This window comes from Chionomys nivalis, chromosome 23 (assembly GCF_950005125.1).
Source record: "Chionomys nivalis chromosome 23, mChiNiv1.1, whole genome shotgun sequence".
In the NCBI taxonomy this organism is placed as follows: domain Eukaryota; kingdom Metazoa; phylum Chordata; class Mammalia; order Rodentia; family Cricetidae; genus Chionomys; species Chionomys nivalis.
In genome coordinates this window covers 753,599-775,934 of record NC_080108.1, presented here as the reverse complement: position 1 = coordinate 775,934, position 22,336 = coordinate 753,599, and the positions used below count along the sequence as shown (strand labels likewise).

Below are 22,336 nucleotides of genomic sequence, written 5' to 3'. Positions count from 1 at the left end.
CCCTATCTGGGGTGAAAACACGCTTGCTCACTTCTCTCCAGGAAAAGTTACACAACACCCAGGCTCACAGGTACTGTATAAAAATACAAGTCCCCGGTAGCACCAATCAGCAGCTTGCACAGCCTGTTCTCCAGGTGCTGGATCCTGAGCCTGTCTCTGGGAAGGGGCGAAGGAACACAGCTGGCAATTAGCAAATGGAGTTCCAGATCCAGTATAGGTGTGGCTTCTCTACTCAATGCTTTCCTTGTTTCTTGTCTGCCTTGGCCCCGCATCAGACTAGAGAGAGCCTGACTCCTCTTCATGCATATGCTAGCCTGTGCCTGCAGCAGGCAGGAACCGCCCACCCTTCCAATCCTCCATGAAGAAAGGACCTAGGAGGTGGCTCAGAGGCAACATCCACCCTGTGGGCCAAGATGATATTAACGGTGACAGGAAACACACACTCTCTACCAAGTGGAGGTGGGTGGGAAGCCTAGGTCACCCCAAATCCCAGAACCTCTCTCTCAGGCTATCAAGGGGCTAGCTAGTAACAGAGCTCAGGTCTGGTGTTGGGGTCCAGTGTTCTAGAAGGAAGAGATATAGGCAGAATTGTTACTCATGATGGTTGTGCATAACAGTCCAGACCTGTCCTAACTGGAGGAACCCATGCAAAAAGCTAGAGAATGCCCCGCTCCCAGTCACATATGTGTTATGGTGGTTTTCCAAGTGAGGAACAGAACTTCTGAGCCGTAGGAGGCAGAAGGGGCACCTGGTACTCACATGCTGGTGTGACAATCGGGCAGCTAAGAAGCCACAGTGACCTGCTCTAATAGAACACCTCACCCCTCTGAACCCCATCCCCTGGAACACACAGGGATCCAGGGCCCTGGGGCCCCTACACACCTCTTCCTGGCCACCTTCAAACCAAGCTCTAACCAGACTCCTTGGCCCATTCTGACCTCTGGCTGATCTGAGGGTAGTTTCCCAAATGATGCCTCTGGAAGTTTCTTAGACTCTGAGGTAGTCCATTGTCTAAAAGGGGCTTTGAGGTTCCCTAGGCTGTGTCTCAGCTGGGAGAGGCCCAAGAGAACACACGAGTCACTGAACTCCGCTCTCAATTCTTAGTATGGTTTGGCCCTGGTCTTAGGAAGCTTTCCCTCCCTAAGACGTTGTTCCCCATAAGCTTAGAGGGTCTGTTTTATTACCTGTCAACAATATGCCTATGCCTAGGGGAGGGAGGGTGGTGACAGAGGAGGGCACAGCTCCTCAGAAGATGGTACTCTACAGTTTATCATCTCTGACACTTCACTAGATTCTGGCGACACTCTTGGGAGATGGGAGGATAGAGATTATCTCAAGAATGAGGAAACTGAGGCCCAGAGAGTGAAAGGAAAAGGCTTGTCCATGGTCAGTATTGCTGCTGGGGCTCCCAAATGGGTTCCTGGTTTTGCGCCTCCTGTAAGACTGGCAGTCAGCTACAGCGTGTGTGTGTACCCTGGAGGGTACATGTATACCCCACAGGCTCACCTTCTGGCATCCGGTCAATGTCCACATAAAGGCGCAGCATGAGGCTGCCTAGCCCAAAGGCCATGCCGGGCCCAATCGTGGTTGCTGCAAACAGGATCCCTGCAATACAAGTCTTGGTGAAAATCCTGCCCGTCTGCCGTCAACATCTCTCTGACTATCACCAGTAGGTCCCCCCATACTTCCGTGGCTCCCTGCCTATCCATGGTGGGTCCCTACCTACACTCAGAGGGTCTCTAACAACCCTCAGTGGGTGTCTCTGCCTGCTTCAAGTGACTCTTTGCCTGCTCAGTCTTCCAAGAGCAGTCCTGACTCCTGGTCTCATGGTTCGGGAGCTCTCTAGGACTTCACCAGAATTTTCTTGGCCCATCTGCATGCTTGGCCTCTCTCACTCCTGTCCCCTTCTCAGAGCTTAAGGGAAGATACCATCCTTACCAAGGTAGAGAGGTGAGTTGCTGTGGTGGGCAAAGTCATCAATGTAGGAGATACCAAAGGGCTGTATGGGCACACCACCTATGCCGAGCAGGGTCTGCGCTGTGAACATGATCCCCACCAGAGTAAGATGCTTGGCTTCTGTGTGGCTGGAACAACTGTCATTGGAGGGGGTAGAGGCTGGAGCCACAGTCGTGGGTAGGCATAGGGAAGCTTCCGTGTCCTGCGATTTATCTTCTGAGAGAAGAAAATAAGAATACGACCATAGCTAAGATGAGCAATATCAGAGGTAAGGAGCTGTCCTGAGTGCTTGGGTATAAGTCACTTGATTCCCCAAATCCTAAAGGGATCTAGGTCTGTGAACCAGAAACATGTCAATCATCTGGGCTCCTTAGTTTGACTTCCCATTCCTGGTCTTAATTTATTACTGGTCACCTTTCCAAGCAGGGACATTCAGAAGGGTCAGGAAAGTGGTGGCTCTTGGGTGGAGGGACAGGGGTTACTAAAAAAGGTTGAGTATGAACTGGGTGGAGAAAGACAAATAAAGAAGTTTTCAAGAAAGGAGGAGGGAAGGGATATTCCTAGGAGAGTCCACAGTAGGGCAAACCCGGGGCCTCAAAAGCACACAGTGTTGGAATGAGATGTTCCAAACAACAAGTCACGGAGTAGGGTCAAGCCAGGGCTACAGGCAGGGCTGGGCAAGAGCAGGAAGCCACCAGACCATGGTGGGCTCTGATGTCCTTGGTATTCATTTTGGGGAGAGAGTTCATTCATTTTGAGTTCAGGACATGGACACAAAGTGTAGGAAAGAACATTTTCTTAATTTAGCACCAGACATTTATTCCTTGACCAATATTTGGTGAGCAAACTTGAGGAGACCCTCATTCTATTATTGCCCCCACTGTGCTGAAGTGGCCCTCCTTCTGTGACAGCAGGGTCAGGGTGTCAAGCTAACCCCGAGAGTCACACCCGGTACTGGGAAGAACCATGTAGCCAAAGTCATTAGTGGCTCTCCCACCGTGTGACCCTCGCCTCTCTAGTCCTCATCCCTTAAGTGATTCTCCCAGAACTGACGTTCTCTCAACATTAGGAGTTTAAAAGCAGAATAGTTCTGGGTGGTGCCCAGGTGTGGGCCTGGCCTTGCATCTCCCTCTTTGGTCTTGGGGTCCAGAGGCAATAGTAGAAACCTCTGCCCCATGGGGACACTGGCAGGGGGTAGTGAGCAGTGGCCCTGTCTAGTTCCCAGAGGGCATTGCAGACATCGATCACCCTGGAGTTCACATTTGCCGTTAACATCCCTGGGTGTCTCCAGGGTCTTCCGGACAGCCTGGCTTGTTACACAAACACATGACTACTGCAGAGAGGATAAACCGTGCAAAGGGCTGTGCCTGTCAGAGCCGGGAGAGGTTCAGACAAGAAGAGCTCGGAACTGGCAGGGAGAACACAGTGTGACCTTGCACAGAAAACTGTCTGCTAAAGTAGAAGTTCTGGGCAAAGAAACACGAGAAAGTCTTACTTTTTCAGCATCCCGAGATGCCCTGTCGACAACTGTCCTTCCTCTCTACTCTAGAGACCCACTCAGCATTTTTGAAAATATGAGACAAGAGGTCACAATGTAGCCCGAGCAGCCTGGAACTCACTCTGTGCCCTAGGGTGACCTCAAACTTGTGGCAATCCACCTGCCTCTACCTTCTGAGGGATAGGATGATAGGTATGAATCACCAAGCTTGGTTCTCTGCTTTCTTTAGGTTTTCTGCACTTTTTCATTTTGGGGGACCCTGTTCGTGCCAAACCCCACACCCCGTAATGTTCACCTTTCCTCCCATGCTGCTTCCTCTTGCCCTTGGTAGTTCCCTCCAGCCACCAGTGTTCTTCCCCTACCCAGGGCCCCAAGGGCTCACTCTCCCTGCCTCCTAAGCAGCCAGGTGCTATGCAGAACTGCCCATTCCACCCCCATATTTTCCAGGATATGTCTGCTTCATGGTCCCACCTCCTGGTCCTAACACTTTTAAGGTGAAACTGGCATGCTGGGTTTTCTGTCTGTTGTTCTCCTCTCCTAGGCTGGAAGCCTCCTGGAGAGAAGTCTGAAGGCCCTGAAGGGTTGAGTACAGAGGGCAGTAGGATAGGCTTGTTACATGAACTATTAGATGGATAAATTAGTGATGGATGGATGAGTGGGTAGACGGAAGAGGAGAGGAAAATGAGTACTCAGGCTGGTTGCTCTGAGGGACATCTTTTTTTCAATTAGACTCTCAACAAAATCCTGTTAATCATTTAATTAACTAATTAATTTTACTATATTCATCCACACATTCAAGCATTGTTGTATTTCTGAATGCAATTGGCCCCCATAAACTCATTGGCAAAGGCATTATTAGGAGGTATGGCTTTGTTAGAGTAGGTGTGACCTTGTTGGAGAAAGTGTGTCACTGTGGGGGCAGACTTTGAGGTCTCTTATATGCTCAAATCATGCCCAGGGACTCAGACCACTTCTTGTTGCCTGTGGGTCAAGATGTCTTAACTCTCAGCTCCTTCTCCAGCACCATGTCTGCCTGCGTGCCTTTATGTCCCGCCATGATGATAATGGACTGAACCTCTGAAACTAAGCCACTCAGTTAGAGGCTTTCCTTTATAAGAGTTGCTGTGGTCATGTTATCTCTTCACAGCAATAGAAACCCTAACTAAGACAAACATTGATTTTTTTTCTTCTTTTTGAGACAGGGTCTTGGTCAGATTATGCCTTTAATCTCAGCACTCTGGAGACAGAGGCAGGTGGATCTCTGTGAGTCTGAAGCCAGCCAGTGCAAGTTCTAGGACAGCCAGGGCTACCTATACACAGAGAAACCCTGTCTAGAAAAACCAAAAACCAAAACAAAGCAAAAAAAAAAAAACCAGACAAACAAATAAAAACCCAGCCAACCAAACAGAACAACAATAACAACAACAAAAATGAGACAGGATCTTATGAATCTCAGGCTAGCCCTTGGCTCAATATATAGCCAAAGATAGCCTAGAACTCCCAATCTTCCTGTTTCTACCTCCCAAGTGCTAGGGTGTTCCACCAAGCCTGGCTCCTCTGTCTTGGATGCTTGTGAAAATTAAATTGACAAATACAAAGGAAATGCTTCAAATTATATGTGACATCCAAGAAACATCATATGATACTGTTATTTTATTCTACAGATTTTTCCTAAGGGGTTTCTGCACAGCAGACCCTAAAGCAGGCTGTATTAAAAGTTTTCTCTTACCTCAAAACCCCACAGAGATGCACGATCTGGTCCTTGCTCAAAGGGGACTAGAACATTTCACCTCTGCCCTGTGGCTACCCTTCCTTATATGAACTGGGATCAGAAAGACTGGGGATGGGGTAGGGAGGGCTATCAGGTACACTAGAGTGATGGATGCAGGCTTGGGAAAGGATCCCACGCTCAGGACTGAAGTTCCTCCGTCATCACTTGCCCAGTCTCTTACCAGAGTTGTCATAGCGGTATGGTTCCGAGAGGAAGTGTGGAAGTGCCATGAGCAGGCCTGCCAGGGCCACCAGGATAGCCCCACAGCCAATCATACGGGGCCTGTGAACTCGGCTGCCAAAGTAACTCACGAACAAGATCAAGGATACGCTCCCTACCTGCAAAGGGATGGAATAACAATTAAAGTATGGCAAAGTCCATTTTTCCTGTGGCTACCTCCGGTGTCCCCATCTGTGCATTGGACTGGCTAGTTTGAAAACAAATCCTCTGGGTATGTGTGGGATGGAGTTTCTGACCCAGGCATGATGGCTGATGCCTGCCATCCCAATACTCCAGAGAGCAAGTGAGGCTACCGGTAAGATGGTTTGGAGTTCAAGGCCAGCCTGGGCTACATAGTGAGACCCCATCTCACTAACAAACACAATGCAAAACTGACAATAACATGCAGATTTTGAGTCTTCCTAGGAAAGGGAAGGGTCTCATTGCCTCTTTAGAGGAGAAAAATGAGGACAAAGCTGGTTGATTGAGTTCACCTTGGAGGAGAGCAAGCAGTTGAAGGAAAAGATTTGGAGCCTCAGGGGCCTCAAGAATGAGAGGGGGAAAAATAAAAAAATCTGAAACCAGGGGGTTGAGGCTTGGAATTTCAACTCTTAGCCTCATCATCCCAGGGATCTAGGAGTTGGGTGGCGGAGCTCCAGGATCCTCAAAGGGAGTGAGCTGCATCAACAGGGGCTGTTGGGTCCCAACTGTGGGGTAAAGGGATGATTCCCGTTTACCAAATGGACTGACTTTCCCTTCCCACACTTGAGATCTCAGAGTAACATCATGCTGAGTCCCATGGGGGATGGGACAGCTGTGCAGCTGGTGGGCCAGGCCTTGGGTCTAGAGGAATGTGGCTTATTCTCCAGGGAAGAGAATTTCACTGACTGGGACTGGGGAGAACAGACTTTTCTTCCCAGAGAGTGACAGCATCTGTGAGGGATGGCTGAGGCCCAGCAGAACCGATTTCCACTGAATTCACATGGAGCAGCTAAGCCTTTCCCTGCCTGGCTGAGGGCCACAGGCAGGGGCCTGTGGATCCAGGGCATCCTGGGGCCAGACCTTCCTTGCAGGGCTACCCCTCCCTTTTGTCACCCCAAGGTTAGTCAGAGGGTGTCTTGGAGGTAACTCAAGCCTCTCTCTGGGACAGTCAAAATGGCTTTCTGTGATTTCTTCCTGGGACAGCCAATAGCTACAGGACCCATGATACAAAGGATCCACATGAAGGGTGGGTGTCTCCCCAACTCTGACAAGCTAGCAAATATCTCATGTCCCCTAGCAAAGAGCTCCTAAGGACATGATGGCTGGGTCCAGGGCTGGAGAAGACTTTTCTGGGTTTCAACCTGGGCCAGTATGCTGTGAGAGGAGAGCTATGAAAATTTGGGGGAGTAGACAGTATTGGGGGTTTCATGAGGGAAGGAAATGTCTATGGGTGTAAGAAAGGAGGCTAGCAGAGGTGGGAGCAGAGGGCTTCCTCGGCCTTCACTCCTGACAGGGGGCAACAGTACCTCGTTGAAGGCAGCTAGCAGCCCTGAGGTCTGACTGGACAGTCCAAAGCGCTTTTCCACGGTGGAGATGGAACTTTTGAGGTAGCCAGAGATCATGAGCTGTGCCAGCTGCAGTATACTGTGACACAAGACGAAGAACTGTGGAAGCAGTGATGGTGGCAGGTGGATGAACGCCATTAGAAGTCAGGGAGATAGAGACAGAGTTTGGGTCAAAGGGAGTGTGAAGTTGGGTAAACAAAGTCAGGAGGGGCAGATATAAGGGAGGAGGAAAAAAGAGGGAGGGAAGTGAAGAGGCAAGAAAGAAAGGGAAGGAGGGAGGGAGAGGAGAGAGAGAGAGGGGAGAGAGAGAGAGAGAGAGAGAGAGAGAGAGAGAGAGAGAGAGAGAGAGAGAGAGAGTCAATTGGAGTAACCCATGGAGTCTAATTCAGGCTGACAAGTTAAGGTAGGACTTAGGAACATGGGAGCTACCAGAGATACCCTTAACTAAAAATAGACACATCAGAGCCCTTCCGACCCTCTGATCTCCACGGGCATTGGGCTGGACCTTCCTCCCTGCTCGACACAACACCCTCTTCCCCAGAAGGTTCTCCTAGATCTCCCAGCTCCATCTCCACCCCATTCCCACCCCTTTCTCACAGGGTTGCTGCGGAAACACTCCTTCTTCTGACTTTCCCAAGCTGTCCCACCCCACTTCACCCCAAACAACCCAGCCTGCCCAGAAAAAGCTGGCAGAATTCCTAGAGGAAGAAAACCTTGCTTCAAAGAACCAAAATCTAAGAGCATTTAGGCCAGAGCTTAAGGCATTGCTCAAAACTTTGGAGACTCTGTCTCTTCATTAGGGCAGGGCAAGGGCTTCACCTCCTAGGATTACTGAGAACTCAGATCTTCAGGGTGAGGCTCAGCCGCAGAACACTGGCCTAGGAAGTGCACGGTTTAGTTTTCCATCCTCGTCAATAAAACAATAACAGAAAAGATCAGGTATGTGACACTCTGCACAGGATCTGACGACTACTGGGTGAGTCTTTACGTTCTTGTGGAGCCAGAACTCCAGTGTTCACACAAGTTTAGGACTGCAGAGCATGTCTCCAAGGGAACGAGAAGCAAGGGTATCATCCTCCATCATCTACAGACTAAAATGGATCAGCTGCTGCAGGGAGAACCTGCTCTTCATTGTGCCCAGAACCAATCTAAGAGCTTCCCTGAGTCAGCCCAAAAACCCATCCTCCAGGCAGGGAAGTGAGAAGAAAGGTGGTTGGTGTTAACTGCTGGACCTGGTGGCCCCTTCCCTGCTTTGTCCGGCAGTGCGCACCTTGATGCTATGGAAGAGTCGTGGAGGCTGTGCATCCTGAAGTGCATCCTGAGACTCCATGCTGACTTTGCTTTCGTGCATGTCTTCTGTGCCCATCGCAGTCTTGTTGTCTCTGTCTGGCATATGGGGCCCCTCACCTATGGGACATCCAAGCAGCTGATGAGATAAAATCTCAGATAATAGCCCTTGACCCAGGTAGACATCAGGAGCAAACTGTTTCTGGAAAACATGACATTGGCGGTTGTGAGGGTCTGAGAGTTGGTCTCGACAGCTTTTCTGATTCTGAGACTCCTGAGAGGGACTTTCTTGAGAGGCCATGGGTCCCATGTGTTCCCCTTTACTCCATTCAGGCACACATCTCCTAAAGAGAAGCCGTCCCCTTTCCCCACAGCAAGCTATGGAGCAACCACTCTCGTATTAAGAATGAGCTGTGTAGTCTTTCAGTAGGCTTTAGGCCAGGGGTGTGGTCAAGGTTGGGTCCAGAGCCAAGGGACAAAAGCTTTTCCTTTATAAGACAGAGACCCCTTGCTGTCATAGGACGCCATCACACATGTAGCCACAGAGCCAAACAGTCAAGCCTACAAGTTACACATCAAAGCACACAACTATTCAGAATGTGTGTTATAGAACCTTCTCCTAGACAAACAGACTCAGGAGGCAGAGTTGTAAGGGACCCCATGATCTCATTGCCATGATGGCTTTCTCACACAGTAACTATGGAAACACGTCCGTTACTCTCTCCTGCTTCTGGATCTCAATGGAAACCCCACAAGTCCCGCATCCTTTCACCTGGAGACCAGAGCTTCCCCACACCCCCTCCATTTCCTGTGGATGGCCTCCTTCATTGTTCCATGTCCTGCACACCCCCTCCCCCTGCCCAGGATAAAGTTTCCTTCCATTTCACATGGTCTGCTGGAGACCGGAGAACACTTCTTACTCCATGGAGTTCATCTCCATCCCCAGAAGAAAACTCAAAAGGGGCTCTTGAGACCCTGAACCTCCACAGGCCAAGGTTTTGTACTCCTCACACAAGGTATCTTGGAGCCAGAGGACTGTTTTTAAAGTGGACATGTAGGTATGTGTGCATATGTCCACAGAGGTCAGAGACATGGGACTCCCTGGAGCTAGAGTTCCAAACATTTTTGAGCTTCCTGATGTGGGTGCTAGGAATGGAACTGAAGTCTTCTACAAGACCAGTGCACTTCCTTAACCACTAAGCTATCCTTCCAGCCCTGAGAACCACAGCCCATGTCATGGTTAATTGTGATTGTTAACTTAATGGGATTTATAATTATCTAGGAGACACATCTTTGGGCATGTCTGTGAGAGATTTAACTGAGGAGGATTCACTTGGAGTGAGTCGATCCATCCTGTGGGCTGTGGTTTCTGACTAAATACAACAGAGGGAAGTACCAGCAGACCAGCATTCATCGTCTTCTGGCTGTAGATACAATGTAACTGACCTGTCTCCCCCCCACACACACACAATACAAAGAGGTACGGCACCAGCAGACAAGCATTCATCTGTCTCCTGTCTGTAGATACAATGTAACTGACCTGTCTAGCTCCCACTGAATACAACAGAATGAGGGAAGAACCAGTTGACCAGTATCCATCCATTTCCTGGCTTTAGATACAATGTAACCTGACCTGCCTCGCTCCTGCAGCGGTGCCTTCTGTAGCCATACACTGCATCCTCACACTATGAATCCAAATCAACCTTTCCTTAAGTTGTTCTACAGCCAGGTATTTGTGACTCCAACTAGCAAAATGATTGATACGATATACACAATTTACATATCACAAAACTCTTACGGCTTGCAACCCATGGATTTTAGTTCGTTTACAAAATTGTACAGCAGCCACCACTGTACAGTTCCCAAACTCTTCCTTGTTGCAGCAGAAAGCCCGGCATCATTTAGCAGTCACTTCCCATCCCTCCTTACCAGAGTTCCAGAAACCCTAATCTACTGCCTTCTCTGTGGGTTTCCTATTCTGGACATTTCACATAGAAGAAAGAATCTAATATGTGGTTACCTGTAACTAGTTTTTAAAATTCCATATTTTCAAGGGTGCTCAACACCATAGCATCTGTCGGTGCTTCCTTTCTTTCTATGGATGAATAGCTCTCCTCTGTATAGGTAGAATGCATTTTGTTCATATACTCATCAACTAATAAACTTGGGTGACTTGGGGTATTATGAACTGTCATTCCAGTGTTTTATGTGCCATGCATCTTCAGTCTCCTTGGGTATACGTCTGTGGGTGAAATTGCTGGGTCCTGTGACAGTTCTATGTTTGACTATTTGAGGAAGAAACCACTGAATTGTTTGCTGCAGCCCTTCCAGTCCTGTTGTCTACTTGGCCTGGCCCCAGGACATGCTGGCGCTGCTGCAGGGTAACTTGGCTAGGTTTGAGTTGGCCCAAATGGAGAAAAGCACTGTATTCCCCCTCCCTCCACCATCAGACCTGTTCAAGGGGCATGGAGTCACGTTCCACTCTACAAAGCCCACTAGCCACGCTCCAGCCTCGCTTCGTTCTGATCTGTCTTTTCAGTGATGGCCACCCAGGCAGATGTGATGGGATGTGTATGGTTTGATGATGACGGCAGGCATCTTTTTATGTTCATAGATGCCCTTTTTATAACTCTCTGGAGAAATGCCTAGACGGTACTGGAAGAATTTGAGGAAACGGAAGGGAGCAGTTCCTTTGGGGCACAAACATCCAGAGGAAACAAAGGAAAGCAACACTTAGCAGGGGGAGGTGGTGGGGTACCATTGAGAAAGGGAAAGAGGAGGAGACTGTAGAGGTCACCTAAAGAAGAAGGGGTACGGGCCTGCAAAGCAAATGTCCACAGAGTCACTGAGGGGACTGATCCTCAGCTCCTGACAGCAGCAGAGGCCTGTCACACGTTGCCGTCTAGGGCTTTACGTGTATCCACAGCACGTGAATGCTCTCCGGAGCTCCATGTCCTATGAACTGTATGTCTCTTCTGAGGACTTCCAGCAGCTCAGTCCAGATGATGAACCCATCCATCTGCCATGCTTCTTGAATAGGTCTGAACAGGGGGAGTAAGCCCTGTGCCCTTCTCTGTCTCGGTCCACTCTAACCTAGCCAGGTCACCTTGGTTACAGGGCCAGCACTCCCCAAAGCCTGGTCAGCCAGACAGCAGGCCCGAGCTGAAGCTGGAAGGTCTGAGATCCTGACATGATGTCCCAGCTCAGAAAGAAATGCAAGGAATAGATGAAGGGGAGTATGCATCCTCCGGTCCAAGACCAGACCTGGACTCCCAGCCTGGGCTCCAGAAACACTGGGGACGATCCTCCTTATATGCCAGTCACATCCCGCTTTTCTCTGCCCTGACATTTGCTCCTTCCTAGAGTGCTGTACCCCTGCCTTAGGTAAGTAAGCAAGCTCCTACTTGTAACCTCACTCTGGGTCTTCCAGAAGCTTCCACATTAGCCTCCTCCCGCCAAAGCCAAAGCTCAAGGTCTCCCTGGTTTGTTTTATCCGTTAGTGAAATGACAGTTTCTGGTGCCCAAAGTCCAAAGCTCTCCTCTCTGGGTTGGGGAGGAAGTCAGCAATATGCTTTCGGCTCTGAGAGCGGTCATCTCTCAGAACATCTGCCAGTCAAAGTCCTGTTTCCCGGGAGCTGGTCAGTGCAAGCCTCTGGTGCAGGCTGCTCTAGCTGCAGCCACATGGCAAGGGGCAATACTTCGGAGTCTAGCCTTCTCCTTCCCTCTCTGCTCATTCTTTCCCAGGAAGACCCAGGCCCAATGCATTGTACTTTCCCGGGGTCAGGTTGCAAAAGGCAACCCCAAGGAAAACAGAACTGAGTACAGGCTTTCTCAAGCTTGAGTTGGACTCCCAACTCCCTGCAAACTTCCAAGGTGACCTTGAAAATGTTTCTTGCTCTTTCTGCATTCCAGTTTTCCTCTGCTTCTAGCGTTGGATGACAGTATCTACAGACAGGACCCAAGACATGGTGTTCCCAAATACGGCATGTGGACAACGCAGAAAACAGCAGAAGACAGCTGTCCCTCCCCATTCTCCCTTGCTGCAGGTCAGCGACCTTGGCAAGTACTAGCTGACCTTCTCCCCTCCCCTCCCATTTGAAACATTTCAAAACAGGCTTGGCGACACCCCCTGAAGTTTATCACCACAGGCCATACCCCATTTGTCCAGTTGTGCCTCTACAACCAGGGATTTCATCAGACCTAGCATAAACACACACATATACACTTATCCATTTCTTCACGTCTTCTACAGAAGACTCCCATGTCTTATGAACTTTAGACTAAATAATTCTGTGTGCTTCTTATCTTCTTCCTCTTTTGTCGGAGGGCCTCAGGCACAAAGCCAGGATCTGGAAAGGAAAGAAAAATCTCCCCTCTACTGCCTCAGGCCCATGAGGCAGGCCTCTATCAGGACTGACCTTCTGATGGACTCTCACAAACAGCCATTTTCCACTAATTCCAGATAAACCTTCCAAAATGCTCTAGATAATACACCTCAGCTGGAGCTGCCTCCTCTCCCAAGTTCTCTTCTTCCTTCTAGCAGAACCATTGTCCACCTCTAGATTGACTCTCTTCCTCTCTCATCTAGGTAGCCACAAAATCCAGATAACCACACTCTTCTCACCGAGTACACTCAACAGCCCTATGTTTGGAGCGCAAGCTACAGTTCAGCCATGTAGCCTTAGATTCAGGTCACTTCGGGTTCTCACATGCAGGGCAGGGACAGCAGCCCCTCCTATCTGTCTCCTTGCACATCGGACCTCACACTAGAGCCTCTAGACTCTGCCTGTCCCTGGTGACACAGCACTGATCTGTGGTCTTCATAGGCAGCTTTTTATCTTCCTAGTTTTTCCATTCATGCAAATGGTTAAGCTGTTCAGTATGGGACTCTGTTAACCTGATCCATTCTTCAAGGGGAGCTATCAACATCCCTCCATATTATCCCCCATCCCAGTCCCCCCTTTCTTCTTCCCTCCTCGCCTCCTCCCTCTCTTCCTTCCTTCCCTCTTGTTTCCTTCTATTTTCTCTCTCCTTCCCCTCTCTTCTCCTCCCCTCTCCTTCCCTTCCCTTTCCTTTTCTTTTCTATCTATCAACAGGGTCTCACTATGTAGCCCAAGACAACCTCAAATTCGTAAGCCTCCTGCTTCAGCCCGTGGAGTGCTGGAATTACCTGTATGCATGGTCACATCTAGCTTCTTCAGAGTCTTTGACCCCTCTGGCCCCAAGTCCACAACTTTCTGTAGTTTCCACCAATCCTGAACTGCCACGTTATGACTCTTATCTCAGCCTTCCCAGGTCTCTGGCCACCCTTCCCCCACTGAACTAAAAGGTTTCAAATAAATATGTTCTAGATTTTCAGCCCGGCTGAGATATAGACAAAGCACAGAGTACACTGCAGGGGCTTAGCTGCACCTTGCAATAAGCTTTACCCCATTAGGAAGTCACATTGTTCACGTTTGGGGTTGACACGATCTATGCTGTGTGGTCTGTGCTCAATAAATGGCACTCTTTCCTGTCAGGGGTCCATCCTGTTACCAGCTGTCTGTCTTGCCATGAAGTACCACCAGCTTTTTACTGATCCCTGCTTCCATGAAGGGATTCTATATGTATTGGCACATATAGAACCAGAGAGCTGGGCTAAAGCTCACTGCTGTGGGCAGTGGTAAGGCTTCACTAGAGACAGTACTCTCTGGATGCTTGTGTCTCCTTCCCTCCCTCTCTTCCTCCCTCCTTTCCTCTCTTTCTCCCTCTCTCTCTTGTTTATTTTGTGACAGTCTGTCACTGTATAGACCTGACTGGCCTCACTATGTAGACCAGACTAGTCACAAGCTCATAGAGTTCTACTGCCCCTGCTTCCTGAGGGCTGGGATTACAGACATGTATCACCCCATGCCTAGCTAGTGTGTGCCATCTTGATCTGAGGGGAACAGGGGCTACTGCAGAGTGACCATCACCAGGTGCAAGACTATGTTGGGCATGCGTGTATCCCAACACTCTTAAAGCATGCTACCAGGGGTTGGGACGCCTGGGAGCAAACAGGCTTGGAGAAGCAGCGGCATCCAGCATCCTAGAACCAGTGAATGGTGATTTGGATGTGAGCCCAGATCTGTCTGACTCCTGGGCTCCTGATGTCAGCCATCAACTCTGCCCTGATGGCCTTGGAAAAATACAATGACAGTCCCTGGGTGATCACTTCTTATTCTGGCCCAGCCTCCCATCTGTGAGTCGTCAAAGGTGGCTGTATTGCCATCTGTCACCCTAACAGTCCATTCTGCAGCTTGTTGGTCAGTTCACTGGTCAGTCAAGATATTCTTTCTGTGGCCTGAAAAGGCTAAGAAAGGAAAAGTTGGGAGAAAGCTGAGAGAGCCCAGTCCAGGGATCGACAACCAAAGCTTGGGTTGGAACCTTCTGGAGAACTACAGCACCAGTTGCCAAGAAATGCCAAGGCAAAATCCGAGAGTGCCAAGACATGATACTCTCTATAGCATGTTCTAGCCAGTACCTTACAGAAAGCAAGACCTAGGACCATGGAGATCTGGGTAAGATAAGAGCAATGAGCCTCCTTTCCAGCCCGCCCCCTGGGTGACTGCTTGGGATAAGGTGTTTGGTTAACTTCAAAATGACTCACTGAAGCCAGGTTTGACAGACTTGGCCCGAAACTCAACAGTTTGTTTGCAAGTCTGGCCACCAGGCCCTAGAACAGCTTGTTTTTCTGGAAAGCTTCGCTTACTCCCTCCCTTTTGACCTGGGAAGATGCACTGGAATGGAGCGTCCTCACCCACCCCAGCTCCTTGTCCCTTCCCACCACCCAGTCTCCACACTGCCTCTGCCTCAAACTCCTGCACTCTTCAGCTGTATTCCAGGGTTTGTTTGTCCTCCCTCCCTTTAACTTTGGTGTGCAAGAAGAAACACCACACCCATCCCTTATCCACTCCATACACATTTTGCCACCCACACATACACACAATGCCAGGTCATCAAAGGGACCTACACAACACACAGACAATAAAGCAGGGGTTTTGGCTGGGAATCCCTGGCCCAAGGCCTCCTTTCAGCCTTGTCCCTTGAGGCAGATGGCATCCTCTGGACTTGCCCTGCCTGGAGGCTCCTTCAGGCCCAGGGGACTTGTTTTGAAGCTAGCAAGCTGCTGGCTTGCTGAATGTTTTTAAATTCATTGCTAGCATTTAAAAAAAAATCAGGAAAATTTTCCTCAAAAAGCAGATTTTTGGTTTTTTCCTGAAAGATCAGCTTATTTGTCATGCAGAGCCTCTGCGAGTACTCAGAGGTCCATGGTTCTGTGCCTGCTCAGAGCAGCTGGCCCTACTGAAGCCGTGGACCATTTTCTGGGCCCCTTTCCCCCGCCTATGGCTTCGCTGTCTTTCATCTTCAACACTGGGCTTGGGAGCTACCTGGACATGATTCCTGGGTTGGGTAAACCACTTTGAAGGTGGAGAAACAGGCCAAAGGAGCCCAGAACTTATCAGATTCACCGTGGCAGGCACAGAGGGGGAGATCTGCTGATTCAAGAAGTGAGAGTAAAGATTTGGGAGAGGCGCTTGCCTTTCCACCTCCAGAATCCACATGTTGGGAGGAGAAAACAGACTCTTACAAGTTGTCCACCGACCTTCATGAGTGTACCGTCAAGTGTGCTGTGGTATGTGTGCACACATATATACACACACTATATCTAGCTCCCAGGACTAAGGGCACAGTGTCTGAGCCTGGGAAGGGTGGCATCTACATGGTGGACAGTGTCATCCTGGTGCCAAGTTCAAGGCCCCCAAGAGCCTCAGGCTTCATCTACCCATTCCTATAGAACATGATCCTCTAGCCCCAACAGACTCTTGCCATTCCCCGAATTAATCAGATGCTGCCCCCAGCCTTTATATATGCCATACCCTTGATTGACAGGCTTCCTCCCCAGCCTATCGCGTCTTGTCTCTCAACCCCAACCTAGCTGAAGAGCAAGCTTGCTGAGTTGAGCTTACCCGAATGAGACAGCTGACAAGACTGGAGCCTGGGCTAGAGATGGGGGTAGCCACGGTGACACAGGGTGACTGTGGGGCCTGAAGCCTCCAGTTCCAGTGTGGCCCAGCCCAGCACTGCAAAGAAGAAAGTCAAAGACAGAAAACGGGGAGGGAGTCTCCAGACAGGAATTGGGTTTGGTTATCATTTTTGGGAAATTCCTTCTGGAAGGACCCTTGGGTGGCCTGTCAGCATGGAAAGGATCTTGTCAGGACTGGGGTGGGGTGGGGAGGAGGGGCAAGCATTCTGGTGGTTTCCGAGTTGGGTCAGGGACCCTGTGCTGGGACTTTCTGTTCCCAGTTTTGGGCCCTGACTAGCCCATCTAAACCCACGATGACCTTTAGACACTAGAGAGTTTGGGGAGGGGGGTTCTGAATGCACGGGAAAGCAGGGCAGTGTCCTTAGATCTAAACAAGAAGCCATTGGCCCTGGGCCATGCTTCCTCTCCCTTCACACGGAGCCCATCAGCCTCTCAGCGCTAGAGCTGACCTCCCAAGTGATTCACTCTATCATTCTTGCATCACAGCTGAGTCTGAGCGCCTGGGTCAGGCTCAGCTGCTACACAGCACCAGGCAGAGCCTTGGGAGCCTTGGGTGTGTTTCTGAAGAAGACAAAGGGAAGCCCCTGAGAGCTTAGACTCCAGAGGACTCACAGGTGTCGCTGGCTCTACCTCTGACCCCATGTGTGACCTGAGGCAGGTCACTGGCTCCTCCTAGCCTTGTTTTCCTCATTTGTAAACTGGGCAGAAGTCTGACTTGGACTTCACAAAGCTGAGACACACTAGTAGGGCTGTGGTGAGCATTCCCAGGTCACAGATCGCTGAAGCAAGGCCACTTGTCTCCTCACCTCCTCTATCACCCCAGGGGCCTCGAAGCTAGTGTCTATGACAATTCTCGTATGAGTCTTTGTGTCAGAGCCCTTGTCGGCTTTGGCTTAATTTTCTGAGATACCTCCCAGTGTCCTCTTCCCTTAATCTGGTGGCTCACTGAGCTCGCAAATATGCTGAGTCCATTTGCCCTTCTAGAACGGGCTCTTCAGGCCTTGCTAGTACTCCCTTTCCCCCGAATCCCACCCTCCACCCACTCTGAGAGTGGACTACTCTTCCCAGCTGCTGACCAACTGTTTGTACCTATTTCAAACTCTGACTTTTCTTCTTCTTTTCAGTATTATTTTTGACCTAAAATCTTTTTTTTTGTAACGGGATTACAAATAAAAGCATCAGTTAGATTAAAACAGTCACTCAGATACTTGCCCAGTCCCAAACTATAGAGCTCATTGAACTTCTACATAGTTTGAAGGAAGCCATAGCTTCATTCAGGGTTCTACACTTTCACTATCAGTTACTTTTTAAATGCACTTATCCACCACAGAAAGAAAAATAAAACAGTTGACATTAGAAAAACAATTAGATTTATATCCTCTTCTATGAGGCAATATTTCAGGTTGATCTCCCTCTCTCTTTCTCTGGTGTTCTTTTCTTTCTTCATCTTTTCTGTGATCCTGGGCATTGAACTTAGGATCTTGTGCTCACTAGGCACACTCTCTACCACTGATAGAGTCCACCAGGCTGACCTTGAACTTTCAACCTTCCTGACTCCGCCTCTGGGTACCTAGAATGAGAGGACTATACCACAGGCATTGAAAGTGTTGGCGTTTTTTTATTTTTGCAGCTCCTGTTTCTGACTCCATAGATGGATATCGCAGAGCTGGGACCTCAGACATGATGTCACTCACTGAGCAATCCTGTCGTCCCAGCTCTGTCCAGTCCAGGTTGGGTCCAAGGCCTCAGGGATGGATGGAATCAAGCTCCATGCCCCAGTCTTCCCACCCCCTCAGGTGGGTTCCTTCCCTGACATCCCAGAGCAATTGCTAGGCCTTGGCTACAGCCCATGTGGATGCAACACCATTCTCATGGCTCTCCCATGCTTCAATCACCCACACTGATGTTAAGGCCCAGTCAGTCCCTGCAGAGAGGCCTCTGCTCTGCTGCCCCCTCCACAGACCAAGCTTCTACACGTACCAGGGACCCAGGGACTATCCCTGCCACCTACTGTGAACACAGAAACAGTCTTTGAAAGGGACAGGCAGAGTGGGCACTGACATGGCGCCCTATGTTAAGGCCAAGTTCAGCTCACCACCTGGCACTCCCTAGACCAGTTATGGGAGAAATAACACACATACCCCCATGTTTGCTCCCTAGCCAGTGGCACCCGGAAAATCATTTGCTTTGTGAGGAGCCAGTGGAGTAGAATACACAGACTGGAGTTCACCAGTATGGAGTAAAGAAGACAGAGAAAGCCCCAGGCAAGTGATAGAGGAGAGAGCCTTAATATTAGGAAGATCGGTGTTCTGACCTCTGCTCTGCTGGTTAGCTGCTGGGTGATCTTGGGACAGTCACTTGCCCTCTCTGAGTGTCTACTTCCTCATCCGTTAAAACAGAAGGGAGATTTCTTTGAGGTCTCACACCGTCCATGGACAGAGCTGGATTTGAACATGCAGCTCATGGTTCTTTCCCTCAACTCCCATATTTGCCCTGGGAAGACCTCATTTACACACGGAGGGCCAGAGAGAGCAAGCAACAGCTGCCACACACACCTAGAGCCAGGAAAGATGAACTGGGTGTGTGTGTGTCTGTTGTTCAGCGGGGATAACAGAGGCTTCCTCTAGCTTGGAGGGAGGACCCAGGGTACGCTTCATTTGGAGGTACAGGGAGTGTCAAATTTCCCAAGGAAATGCTGTGTGTGGGTAGGGACTCTCTGAGCAAGGGGCTGATGCCAGAGAGTGGCTTCCCTGGATCTCACCATGGAAACAGTGTGGGGATATTAGTTTCCTTGCTACACAGACAGGAGAACTCTGCCTGCTGCCTAAGGGTACGTGTAAGTTGGCATGTTATCTCTGTGGGAGATACATATGTCTGTCCCTATGGGAACAGCTGGCCCTGGACGCTTGAAGACTGTCGTCTGCCTCCCTTCATCCCTCTGCCCGCTATATTAAGCCTGGCCGTAGCCCAGATGGACACTGAGGAAGCACAGTTGGAGATGACTTCTGTTGACTCAGTGGGAGGACTTGGGGTAACTTCCTGTTATATTTGTGTCAGGGATCAGTTAGACCACAGCCTAGCCTTTATGGGGAGGAGAGGCAGGCATAGAATTGAGGGTGTTAGTTTTTCCCATGCCTCCAATCCCCCCATTCATACTGAGAATGGGAATGGGATTTTTTTTGCCAATGGCCCATAAACTCATTGAAACCATCCCACTATGTCAGGTTTGGTGGCACCCACCTGTGATCCTTGTGCTCTGCAGGCAGAGGCCAGAGGATGACATGTTGGAGATGAGCCTGGGCTACAACCAAAATCCTGTGTCACCAAAACCAAAACTGGCCCCACCTCCTCAAACCTGACCTCCTCCTCCTCTCTCCCATGAGGCTTCCTGAGAGGAAGCATCCATCCCCACCCTTCCTGGTTTGTGGAGGGTCCCCAAGCTGTGTCCGTCACACTGCAGAGTCTGTTTGGCCTAAAGCCTTCCTTGTAGCCACCTAGGAGCAAGCCTGGCCTTGCCTGAATGGGTGTGAGTTTGAAGGTGCAGCGGACAGGCAGCAGCAGGAAGCCCAAAGGGTTACTGCAGGGCATCCAGCCCCAGCCACCTTGTTGTAAAGATCCTTCGTTAAACCACTGTCACAGGTGGTATGTCTCTCTGCTCTGGCCGCTTGGTGCTTTCCTTACGCCATTCCAAGCCTGGTTTGTGGAAGATTCTGGATGTTTGCCTCTAGCCTCCTCTTAGCCTGCTGGCATCTACCCACAGGTGAGTGTACGTAGGCCTCTCTCTGAGTCTCCTGTACTCTGTGAGGCTCCTGTGGATTACGCCTAAAGTCTGTCAGTCGCCTTGGTCATCTGTCCCTGTGGGCGGATGGCTTTCTGCTCTTCTGGCTCACACTCACAGTCTCCTTTTCTGTCCCTCTGGGTCTCCACCTTCACCTTCCTTTAGGACCAACCTCTCTGTGAACGCCTGAGTTCTGCTGACACCTGTTGGTCACATGCTCTCTCCCCACGGCCTCTCTCAGCTCTGTCTCGGTGGTTCCCTACCTTGTCCATTCATATCTACATCGCCTCTGTCTTACTGGGGGATCAGATGCTGGTGGCAGGGCAGGACTCAGGTCTCAGGCTCACCAAGGTGTTTTGGCTCCCTGCCTCCAGCTTCCCTTCCTGCTCCTCTCGTTCACTCTTACACCCTCCCTGTGTTCCACAGACTCTGTGCAGAACTGAGCCTGTCTCCCCAGAACAGCACTGAGGTGCTGTATCTCACCCTTTGATGTGGTTGATGAGACCCCCAGGCTCCTTCCCAATTCCCTCCCTTCCTTCACCTGCACTTACCTATTCTGGGCCCCATGGCTGGGGGAATGCAGAGAGTTGTGGCCTCTCCTTCAACCTGGAGCTCAGCATAGAGGAAATGAGCCTGTAGAGCATCAACACAGGACTGTCCCTCACTAGGCTATTTTCTTTGGCCTCCTGGACAGCCACTGCCCTCAAGGCAGAGGTGGTAGGGACCCTGCTCAATGGGAGCCCTTCTTGAGGGCTCCAGGCACTTGCTCCTTTGTCTGGTTCCTAGTCCCGACCCTTATGTGTAGTGTCTTCTTCTCCAGCTCCATGAATTCGTCTGATCTCCGGCCTGGACAACCCAGGGCCAGAGTTGTAAAGGAGGCAGATTTGTTTAGGTCCAGCCCCCCTGCTGGCGGGAAGCTGCCTCCGCCCTGAGGCTTTTCTGGGTTACTTCCTAACTCTCGCTCTTTGGATAGTTTCCTTAGTTAACGGCAGAATCAAGAGTGAGAAGCCGTTGATGGTTTCTCTTAAGTTCAGGGCCATTCAGGAAACAAATATTCTAGACCATTCAGTCTTTTTGCTGCAGCCTGTAAGGCTGCTGTCTCCCTGGTCCTCTGTGAGCTCTGAAGCAAGCCCTTGCTTTCCTTCTGAGCCTTGGTCCTCCTTTACTACACTCCTGTCTGCTGTCCCCCCTCCCATCCCTCACTAACAGCTATCCCTTCCCATCTGTCCCAAGGATTCAGATTAACAAACAACTTCTCCCCCAAAACATCATGGGCCCCCCAACACTCCATCAAGCAGTGATCTAGATGGAGGGAGGAAGGAAGCGAGGGAAAAAGGAAGCAAGGCAAAGGGTAAATGTGAAATTCTTAGAAATGTCTGGACAGAGGCCTTGCAGACAGCTGGAAGAATGGTCCCATCCCAGTGCTGGCCTTAGCCAAGGGAGGAGAAGTCATGGGCAAGTCCCTGTACCTCTCTGAGTGCCAGTAACCTTATCCGTCAGAGAGAGAAATACTCCATCGCTGGGCTGACGTGAATTGTGGAGCAATAAATGCACAAAGAAGCCAACCTTGAGGGCCAAAGGCTAAACTGGAGGGAGCGCAGGAGGTGGGGCTTTCACCAGGCTGGGGAGAAATTAGTTGGTTTGCATAGCAGAGCCTGCACATGAGGCTCCCTAGGGTCCCTTTCATCCAGCAGGCTGGGGGTCCCTCACTTCACAGATGAAAGTCTCAGTCACTTGCCACAGAGCACCCCACGAGTTGGGGCAGCATGGCCCTCTGATGCTAGAATCAGGTCCCCCACCCCCACCCCGCCCCCTTCAACCCAGGCTGTCTTCTCAGGAGAAGAGTTTGCCCAGATTTGAGATACAGAAATGAGCCCAAGGCCATCTCCAGAAGAGGACCTTTGCAGACAGTGGGGATGTGGGTTAAAGTCTAGCTTCCTCTGGGATGATAGAGGAACTTCCTTTAGCCCACTTGGCCATAGAGAGCAGGGACACATGAAATACAGATCTGCCTGGCACTTAGTAGCACTCAGCCAGATGCCTAACACCTTTTGGTGTGAAGGTGTCGTTGAAGGACAAACCGTGTGAGCACGTGACAGTGGAGGAAGGCCCAGCAGTCGTCTTGGACTGTTAGAAAGAACGGACTCGACTCCAGTCCTGCTTGGGAAGCCACATTAGATCTGGGCTCTCAGTCTTTCAATTCATAGTCAGCACC

General features: G+C 50.2%; 1 protein-coding gene across 2 annotated transcripts in view; it reads right to left on the bottom strand.

Annotated features, from left to right (window-relative positions):
- Slco2b1 (solute carrier organic anion transporter family member 2B1) overlaps positions 1–21,317 on the bottom strand; it is a 46,119-nt gene extending 24,802 nt beyond the window's left edge. The window contains exons 1-6 of one of the 2 annotated variants that reach the window (XM_057756407.1): positions 20,673–21,317; positions 8,262–8,398; positions 6,953–7,090; positions 5,407–5,563; positions 1,939–2,172; positions 1,507–1,605 (exon numbers count right to left, since the gene is read on the bottom strand). In XM_057756407.1, coding sequence (XP_057612390.1) covers positions 1,507–1,605; positions 1,939–2,172; positions 5,407–5,563; positions 6,953–7,090; positions 8,262–8,398; positions 20,673–20,688 — 781 coding nt within the window. In that variant the 5' untranslated portion in view covers positions 20,689–21,317. Of the gene's footprint in view, positions 1–1,506; positions 1,606–1,938; positions 2,173–5,406; positions 5,564–6,952; positions 7,091–8,261; positions 8,399–16,266; positions 16,328–20,672 lie in introns of those variants that run through there. The other variant, XM_057756408.1, reaches the window with a different exon arrangement.
- Between the last annotated feature and the right edge of the window lie 1,019 nt (positions 21,318–22,336).